Source organism: Myiozetetes cayanensis, unplaced genomic scaffold, assembly GCF_022539395.1.
Source record: "Myiozetetes cayanensis isolate MyiCay16 unplaced genomic scaffold, myiCay2020 scf241, whole genome shotgun sequence".
NCBI lineage: Eukaryota > Metazoa > Chordata > Aves > Passeriformes > Tyrannidae > Myiozetetes > Myiozetetes cayanensis.
The window spans coordinates 44159-53563 of record NW_026087458.1 but is presented as its reverse complement, the minus strand read 5'-3'; the positions used below and the strand labels follow the sequence as shown (position 1 = coordinate 53563).

At 45.2% G+C, this 9405-nt stretch overlaps 1 protein-coding gene across 8 annotated transcripts; it reads right to left on the bottom strand.

Moving 5' to 3' along the window:
- Nucleotides 1-918: 918 nt before the first annotated feature.
- Nucleotides 919-8403, bottom strand: LOC126642817 (WAS/WASL-interacting protein family member 1-like). 8 transcript variants are annotated; one of them, XR_007629560.1, is made up of 5 exons: nt 7187-7603; nt 6688-6896; nt 5549-6147; nt 3148-3320; nt 919-1664 (listed from the first exon to the last, which is right to left on the bottom strand). XR_007629560.1 is itself a non-coding variant. In XM_050320771.1 (5 exons), the coding sequence occupies exons 1-5, from the start codon at nt 7977-7979 to the stop codon at nt 1239-1241; spliced, it is 987 nt and encodes a 328-aa protein (XP_050176728.1). In that variant the 5' UTR covers nt 7980-8403; the 3' UTR covers nt 919-1238. The 8 variants fall into 8 exon arrangements, 6 of the variants coding, with proteins under 6 accessions (XP_050176728.1, XP_050176726.1, XP_050176729.1 ...); XM_050320771.1 differs by lacking the exon at nt 6688-6896 and adding an exon at nt 7858-8403 and having other exon boundaries at nt 5549-5588; nt 7187-7412; XM_050320769.1 differs by lacking the exon at nt 6688-6896 and adding an exon at nt 8014-8403 and having other exon boundaries at nt 5549-5588; nt 7187-7495.
- Between the last annotated feature and the right edge of the window lie 1002 nt (nt 8404-9405).

The window sequence follows — 9405 nt, the reverse complement described above, 5'->3', positions numbered from 1 at the left end:
TTCCACCTCAAAGTCCCCAAATTTTGTCTTTTTTCACCCCAAAATTTCCACCTCAAATATCCCCAATTTTTGTCCCTTTTTACCCCAAAATTTCCACCCCAAATAACCCCAAATTTTGTCTTTTTTAAACCAAAATTTCCAACTCAAATATCCCCAAATTTTGTCTTCTTCACCCCAAAAATTCCCACCCCAAATATCCCCAAATTTTGTCCCTTTTTACCCCAAAATTTCCACCCCAAATACCCCAAATTTTGTTTTTTTACCCCAAAATTTCCACCCCAAATGTACCCAAATTTTGTCTTTTTTACCCCAAAATTTTAGCCCAAATACCCCCAAATTTCCTCCCAAATTTCAAAAAAATTTCCCCCAAAATTTCCCATTTTCTCCCCAAAAATTTTCCCCAAATTTCCTCCCAAATTTTCCCCATTTTTCCCCCAAACTTTCCAATTTTACTTTTTCCCCCCAAATTTTCCCAAATTTCCTCCCCAAATTTTGCCCTTTTTTCCCCAAAATTTCCCCCTAAATTTCCTCCCAAATTTTGCCTTTTACCTACAAATTTCCCCCATTTTTTTCCCAAATTTCCTCCCAAATTTTGCCATTTTTCCCAAAAAAATTTTCCCCAAAATTTTCTCCCAAATTTTGCCCTTTTTCCCCCAAATTTCCCCTCAAATTTTCCCAAATCTCTCCCAAATTTTGCTCTCTTTTCCCCCAAATTCCCCCCAAAATTCCCTCAAATTCCCCCTTCCCCCCAACTCACCCTGTTTCCTCCCCTCGGGCGTGGCCTGGCTGGGGAGGGGCCTCCTGGGCGGGGGAGGGCTTGTCCTGGCCCCGCCCCTCCTGCCCCTCTCCCCTCTGTCCCTCCTCCTCCTCCTCCTCGTCCGCCCTCCCTCACCCCCCCCGCTCTCGAGGCACCCACCTGGAAAAGGGGGAAAAAAAAACGGGAATTTTGGGGTAAATAAAAGAGAATTTGGGAAAAAAAAAGGGATTAAAATTTGGGGAAAGAAAGGGAAAATGAAAATAAAATTTAAGAGGAAAAAAGGAAAATTTAGGGGAAAAAAAGGGAATTTTAAGGGAAAAAAAGGGATTAAAATTTGGGGGGGAAAAGGAAAAATTTCAGAGAAAAAAGGGATTAAGGGTTTAAGGGTTGTGGGTGGAGTTTGAGGGTTGTGGGCGGGACTTAAAGGTTGTGGGTGGGGTTTGAGGGTTGTGGGTGGAGCTTAAAGGGTTGTGGGCGTGGTTTAAACATGGTGGGTGTGGTTTAAGGGCAGTGGGTGGGGTTTAAGGATTGTGGGTGGGCTTTGAAGGTTGTGGGTGGGGCTTAAGGATTGTGGGCGTGGTTTAAGGTCAGGTGGGCGTGGTTTCAGGTCAGGTGGGCGTGGTTTCAGGTCAGGTGGGCGTGGTTTCTTCTGACCTGGGTGACGGTCCTGCAGATCTTCAGGGGGGGGTTGTTGTGCCCCGCCCCCAGGTGGGGAGGGGCAGGAGGGGCGGGGCCTGGTGGGGGAGGGGCTGAGGGGCGGGGCCAGCACAGGAGGCTCCTCCCCTCCTCCTGCCGGGCCGGGCTCCGCCCCCTCAGGCCCCGCCCCCACCTCGGGCCCCTCCCCCTCGTCCGGGTGGAGCTCCAGGACTTCGGCCCCGCCCCCGCCTCGGATCTCCGGGATCAGGCTCTGTCATTGGATATGCAAATTAGGGGGAGGGGCTTGGGATGGACAAGCCCCCAAATTCGTCCAAGCCACGCCCACCACGCCCCAAAAATCAGACCTAAAGTTGGGTCTAAAACTGAGCCTAAAACAACCCAAAAATGGCCCAAAATCTGACCCAAAACTGGACTTAAACCAGACTAAAACTGAGCCTAAACCAGCCCAAAAATGGCTCAAAACGTGACCCAAAACTGAGCCTAAAACTGAGCCTAAAACTGCCCCAAAATTGACCCAAAACTGGACCTAAAACTGACCCAAAAATGCCCCAAAATCTGACTCAAAACTAACCCTAAAACAGGACCTAAAACTGCCCCAAAATCTGACCCAAAACTGAACCTAAAACTGACCCTAAACCAAGCCCAAATTGCCCCAAAACTGACCCAAAACTGGACCCAAAATGACCCCAAAATGTGACCCAAAACAGCCCCAAAACTGACCCAAATTGACCCAAAAAAGCCCCAAACCGACCCAAAAATGTGCCCCAAAACCGACCCTAAACCTAACCAAAAACTGACTGAGAATCCACCCCAAAATGACCCCAAAAATCCCCCAAATGCCCCCAAAAACCCCCCTACCTTGAGCGAGTCTGTGGTGATGCTGATCGAGGGTCTCTTGGGGTTTGACCCCAAAACTGACCCTAAACTGACCCAAAATCTGACCCTAAACTGACCCTAAACCGACCCTAAAACTGACCCTAAACCAGACCTAAAACTGATCTAAAACAGCCCCAAAATCTGATGCAAACTGACCCTAAAACTGACCCAAAAAGTAACACTAAAACTGACCCAAAACTGACCCAAAAATCTGACCCAAAACTGATCCTAAAACTGACCCAAAACGACCCCAAGATGCTCCCCAAGACCAACCCAAAATTGCCCTAAAACTGGACCCAAAATGACCCCAAAACTGGACCAAAAATGACCCCAAAATGTGACCCAAAACAGCCCCTAAAACTGACCCCAAATGAGCCCAAAACAGCCCCAAAACTGGACCGAAAATGACCCCAAAATGTGACTCAAACCTGCCCCTAAAACCAACCCAAAATCTGCTCCAAAACTGACCCAAAATCTGCCCCAAAACTGACCCAAAATGACCCCAAAACTGGACCCAAAATGACTCCAAAATGTGACCCAAAACAGCCCCTAAAACTGACCCAAAACTGACCCAAAATGACTGCAAAACGTGACCCTAAAACCAACCCAAATTTGCCCCAAAATCTGACCCAAAACTGACCCAAAATGAGCCCAAAACTGGACCCAAAACTGACCCAAATGACCCCAAAATGCTCCCCAAAACCGACCCTAAAAGTGCCCCAAAACTGGACCAAAACTGGACCAAAAAAGACCCCAAAATGTGACTCAAACCTGCCCCTAAAACCAACCCAAAATCCACCCCAAAAAGCCCCAAAAAGCCCCAAAAAGCCCCAAAATGACCCAAAATGCCCCCAAACCTTGAGGGAGTCCGTTGTGATGCTGATCGAGGGTCTCTTGGGGGGGGCGCAGGCCGAGCTGTTCCCCCAGCGACGCTTCCGGGCCCCGCCCCCCGAGGAGGCCCCGCCCCCCGAGGAGGCCCCGCCCCCTCCGGGCCCCGCCCCTTCGGCCTCCGCGGCCCCGCGATTGGCTGCTGGGAGGGGAGGGGGGCGGGGTTTAAGGTTAGACACGCCCACAGCGGCTTAGGCCACGCCCACTGGCGATTAGGCCACGCCCACAGCACTCAAACCATTTCCAATTTCCCCCCAAATTCCTCCATTTTTACCCCAAATTTTTTCATTTTTACCCCAAATTTCCACCAAATTTTTTCCCATTTTCCTCCCAAATTTTGCCCAAATTTCCTCCCCAATTTCCCCCCAAATTATCCCTTTTTTTCCTCAAATTTTTTCATTTTTCCCCCATTTTTCCCTAAATTTTTCCCCATTTTCCTACCAAATTTTCCCCATTTTCCTCCCAAATTTCCTCCAAATTTTCCCCAAATTTCACACCATTTTTCCCCAAATTTCCTCCATTTTTCCCCTAATTTCCACCCAAATTCCCCAATTTTCCTCCCAAATCTTCCCCAAATTTCCCCCAAATTTTCCCAAATTTTTCCAAATTTCCCCCAAATTTTCTCCCTAAATTTTCCCCCAATTTTTCCCCCAAATTTTCCCAAATTCCCCCATTTTTCCCCCAAATTTTCCCCATTTTCCTCTCAAATTTTTCCCCACTTTCCTCCCAAATTTTCCTCCCAAATTCTTTCATTTTTCCCCCAAATCTTCTTCATTTTCCTCCCAATTTTTTCCTAAATTTCCCCCAAATTTTCCCAAATTTCCCCAAATTTCTCCCAAAATTTTCCCTCCAAATATTCCCAAATTCCCCCATTTTTCCCCCAAATTTTCCCAAAGTCCCCCAAATTTTCCCTCCAAATATTCCCCCATTTTTCCCCCAAATTTTTCCTCCCAAATTTTCCCCATTTTCCTCTCAAATTTTCCCTAAATTTTTCCCCCCAAATTTTCCCAAATTTCTCCAATTTTTCCCCAAATTTTCCCCATTTTCTCCCACATTTTCCTCCAAATTCTTCCAATTTTTCCCCAGATTTTCCCTCAATTTTTCCCCATTTTCTCCCCAAATTTTCCCATAATTTCCCCAAATTTCCCCCATTTTTCCCCTCAAATTTCCCCCAAATTTCCCCAATTTTCCCCATTTTCCCCAAATTTTTCCACCCAAATCTTCCTGATTTTCATCCCAAATTTTCCCATTTTCCTCCCAATTTTTCCCCAAAATTTTCCCCATTTTCCTCCAAATTTTCCCACTTTTCCTCCAATTTCCCCCAAATTTTCCCCATTTTCCTCTCAAATTTTCCCATTTTCCTCCCAAATTTTTCCCTAAATTTTCCCTCAAATTTCCCATTTTCCCCCAAATTTCCCCAATTTTCCTCCAATATTTCCCAAATTCCCCCAAATTTTCCTCCAAATTTCCACCCAAATTTCCTCCAATTTTTCCCCAAATTTCCCCTCATTTTCTCCCAATTTTCCTCAATTTCTCAATTTCCCACCAATTTTCCCAAATTCCCCAATTTATTTCCTCCCAATTTCTCCATCAATTTTCCTCCAAATTTTCCCCTCATTTTCCTCCCAATTCCTCCCAAATTTCCTCTAAATTTTCCCCCATTTTTCCCCCAAATTTCTTCATTTTCTTCCCAAATTTTCACCCAGATCTTCCCCATTTTCCTCCCACATTTTCCCCAACTCTTCCATTTTCCCCAGATTTATCCCTTAATTTTTTTCTCTATTTTCCCCCCAAATTTTCCCAAATTCCCCCATTTTTTCCCCAAATTTTCCCCATTTTCCTCTCCAATTTTTCCTAAATTTTCCCCCAAATTTCCCCATTTTTTCCCCCAAATTTTCCCCATTTTCCTCCCACATTTTCCCCAACTCTTCCATTTTTTCCCCAGATTTACCCCTTAATTTTTTTCCCCATTTTCCCCCCAAATTTTCCAAATTCCCCCAAAATTTCCCTCTTTTTCCTCTCAAATTCCCCCCAAATTTTCCCCATTTTCCTCCCAAATTTTTCCTAAATTTCCCCCCAAATTATCCCCCCAAATATTCCCAAATTCCCCCATTTTTTTCTTCAAATTTCTCCCATTTTTTCCCCAAATTTTCCCCAAATTTCCAGACTCCGCCCTTTTTCTCTCTCCAAACCCCGCCCCTTTTCAAGCCACCACCCCTTTTCAAGCCCCGCCCCTCCTTTAAGCCCCACCCTCCTTAAGCCCTCGCCTCCTCAGTTAAGCCCCACCCCCTCATTTAAGCTCCGCCCCTCGTTTAAGCCCCACCCTCTGGTTTAAGCCCCTGCCCCTGGTTTAAGCCCCGCCCCACTCACAGAGCACCGAGATCTTCCTCTTGAACCCTTTGGGCGTGGCCTGGGGGGGAGGGGGAGGGGCCAGAAGGGGAGTGACGTCATCCATCGGGGCGTGGCCACGCAAGCTCTGCCCCTCCCCCTTTCCAGGCCCCTCCCCCCCACGGGAGCCCCTCCCCCACTTCCAGAAAAGGCTTTTCCTTTGGGGGGGGGGGGGGGGGGGGGGAGGTCCCAAAATCGGCTTTTTCTGACCCAAAAGTGGCTTTTTTAGGGGTGCAAAAGTCCATTTTTACCCCAAAAGTGGCTTTTTTGGGGTCTCTGAGTCCTTCTCTTGCCTTAAAAGTGAATTTTTGGGGTCTTTGAGTCCATTTTCTGCCCCACAAGTGAATTTTCAGGGTTCAAAAGTCCATTTTTTAACCCAAAAGTGGCTTTTTTTGGCTGAGTCCTTTTCTTGCCTTAAAAGTGAATTTTTGGGGTTTTCTGAGTCCTTTTCTTGCCTTAAAAGTGAATTTTTGGGGTTTAAAAGTCCATTTTCTGACCCCAAAAGTCGCTTTTTTTGGGGTCTCTGAGTCCTTTTCTTGCCTTAAAAGTGAATTTTGGAGATTTAAAAGTCCATTTTCGACCTCAAAAGTGGCTTTTTTAGGGTTCAAAAGTCCATTTTCTGCCCCAAAAGTGGCTTTTTTGGGTCCCAAAAGTCCATTTTTCACCCCAAAAGTGGCTTTTTTGGGGTCTCTGTGTCCTTTTCTTGCCTTAAAAGTGAATTTTGGGGGTCTCTGAGTCCATTTTCGACCTCAAAAGTGGCTTTTTTGGGTCCCAAAATCCATTTTTACCCCAAAAGTGGCTTTTTGGGGTCTCTGAGTCCTTTTCTTGCCTTAAAAGTGAATTTTTGGGGTCTCTGAGTCCATTTTCGACCTCAAAAGTGGCTTTTTTAGGGTTCAAAGTCCATTTTTGATCCCAAAAGTGGCTTTTTTAGGGTTCAAAAGTCCGGTTTTTACCCCAAAAGTGGCTTTTTTGGGGTCTCTGAGTCCTTTTCTTGCCTTAAAAGTGAATTTTTTGGGGTTTTCTGAGTCCATTTTCGACCCCAAAAGTGAATTTTTAGGGTTCAAAGTCCATTTTTGACCCCAAAAGTGGCTTTTTTAGGGGTGCAAAAGTCCGGTTTTTACCCCAAAAGTGGCTTTTTTGGGGTCTCTGAGTCCTTCTCTTGCCTTAAAAGTGAATTTTTTGGGGTCTTTGAATCCATTTTCTGCTCCACAAGTGAATTTTTAGGGTTCAAAAGTCCATTTTTTACCCCAAAAGTGGCTTTTTTAGGGGTCTCTGAGTCCTTCTCTTGCCTTAAAAGTGAATTTTGGAGATTTAAAAGTCCATTTTCGACCTCAAAGGTGGAATTTTTAGGGTTCAAAAGTCCATTTTTGACCCCAAAAGTGGCTTTTTTGGGGTCTCTGAGTCCTTTTCTTGCCTTAAAAGTGAATTTTGGTGGTTCAAAAGTCCATTTTCGACCTCAAAAGTGGCTTTTTGGGGTCTCTGAGTCCTTTTCTTGCCTTAAAAGTGAATTTTTAGGGTTTAAAATCCATTTTCGAGTCCAAAAGTGGCTTTTTTAGGGTTCAAAAGTCCATTTTTTACCCCAAAAGTGGCTTTTTTAGGGTTCAAAAGTCCATTTTTCACCCCAAAAGTGGCTTTTTTGGGGTCTCTGAGTCCTTCTCTTGCCTTAAAAGTGAATTTTTGGGGTCTCAAAGTCCATTTTTCACCCCATAATTGACATTTTTTGGGGTCTTTGAATCCATTTCCAGTCCCACCAGTTGATTTTTGGGGGTATGAATCCATTTTCAGCCCCATAATTCGATTTTTTGGGGTCTTTTGGGGCCTCCAAGTCCGTTTTTGGGGCCTCCAGGTCCATTTTCTACCCCATAAGTTGATTTTTTGGGGTCTCAACTCCGTTTTCTGCCCCATAAATGACATTTTTGGGGTCTCCAGGTCCATTTTCTGCCCCATAAATGACATTTTAGGGCTCTTTGATTCCATTTTCAACACCATAATTTGATTTTTGGGGTCTCTGAGTCCATTTTCTGCCCCACAAGTTGACTTTTTGGGGTCTCAACTCCATTTTCTGCCCCATAATTTACATTTTTTGAGGTCTCAACTCCATTTCCAGCCCCATAAATTGATTTTTGGGGCCTCCAGGTCCATTTTCTGCCCCATAATTCCATTTTTTGGGGTTTTGAGTCCATTTCCAGCCCCATAATTCCATTTTTAGGGGTCTTAAATCCATTTTCAGCCCCACAACTGACATTTTTGGGGTTTTTTGGGGCCTCCAAGTCCATTTTTGGGACCTCCAGGTCCATTTTCTTCCCCATAATTGACGTTTTTGGGGTCTTGACTTCATTTCCAGCCCCATAATTGACATTTTTTGGGGTTTTGAGTCCATTTTTGGGGCCTCCAGGTGCATTTTCTGCCCCATATTTCGATTTTTTGGGGTGTTTTGGGACCTCCAGGTCCATTTTCTGCCCCATAAATGACATTTTTTGGAGTCTTGACTTCATTTTCTGCCCCATAACTGACATTTTTGGGGTCTTGACTTCATTTCCAGCCCCATAAATGACATTTTTGGGGCCTCCAGGTCCATTTCCAGCCCCATAATTCGATTTTTCGAGGTTTTAACTCCATTTTCTGCCCCATAATTGACTTTTTTTGGGGTCTTTTGGGGCCTCCAAGTCCATTTTTGAGGCCTCCAGGTCCATTTCCAGCCCCATAATTCGATTTTTCGAGGTTTTAACTCCATTTTCTGCCCCATAATTGACTTTTTTTGGGGTCTTTTGGGGCCTCCAAGTCCATTTTTGAGGCCTCCAGGTCCATTTTCTGCCCCATAATTTCATTTTTTGGGGCTCTGATTTTGGGGCCTCCAGGTCCATTTTCTACCCCACAAGTTGATTTTTGGGGGTCTTAAATCCATTTCCAACCCCTTAATTCGATTTTTTGGGGTCTCCAGGTCCATTTTTGGGGCCTCCAGGTCCATTTTTGGGGCCTCCAGGTCCATTTTTGGGGCCTCCAGGTCCATTTTCTGCCCCATAATTTGACTTTTTGGGGCCTCCATCTCCATTTTCTGCCCCATAATTCCATTTTTTGGGGTCTTTTGGGGCCTCCAGGTCCATTTTTGGGGCCTCCAAGTCCATTTTCTGCCCCAATAATTCCATTTTTTGGGGTCTTAGCTTCATTTCCAGCCCCATAATTGACATTTTTGGGGCCTCCAGGTCCATTTCCAGCCCCAATAATTCCATTTTTTGGGGTTTTGAGTACATTTCCAGCCCCATAATTCAATTTTTTGGGGTCTTTTGGGGTCTCCAAGTCCATTTTTGAGGCCTTCAGGTCCATTTCCAGCCCCAATAATTCCATTTTTTGGGGTTCTGAGTCCATTTCCAGCCCCAATAATTCCATTTTTTGGGGTTTTGAGTCCATTTTTTGGGGTTTTGAGTCCATGTCCAGCCCCAATAATCCCATTTTTTGGGGTTCTGAGTCCATTTCCAGCCCCAATAATTCCATTTTTTGGGGTTTTGAGTCCATTTCCAGCCCAAATAATTCCATTTTTTGGGGTCTTCACTCCATTTTCAGTCCCATAATTTGATTTTTTGGGGTCTCCAAGTCCATTTTCTACCCCATAATCGACATTTTTTGGGGTCTTTTGGGGCCTCCAGGTCCATTTTTGGGGCCTCCAGGTCCATTTTTGGGGCCTCCAGGTCCATTTTTGGGGTCTCCAGGTCCATTTTTGGGGCCTCCAGGTCCATTTTCTGCCCCACAAGTTGATTTTTCGGCGTCTCAACTCCATTTTCTGCCCCATAATTGACATTTTTTGGGGTTTTAACTCCGTTTTCTGCCCCACAAGTTGATTT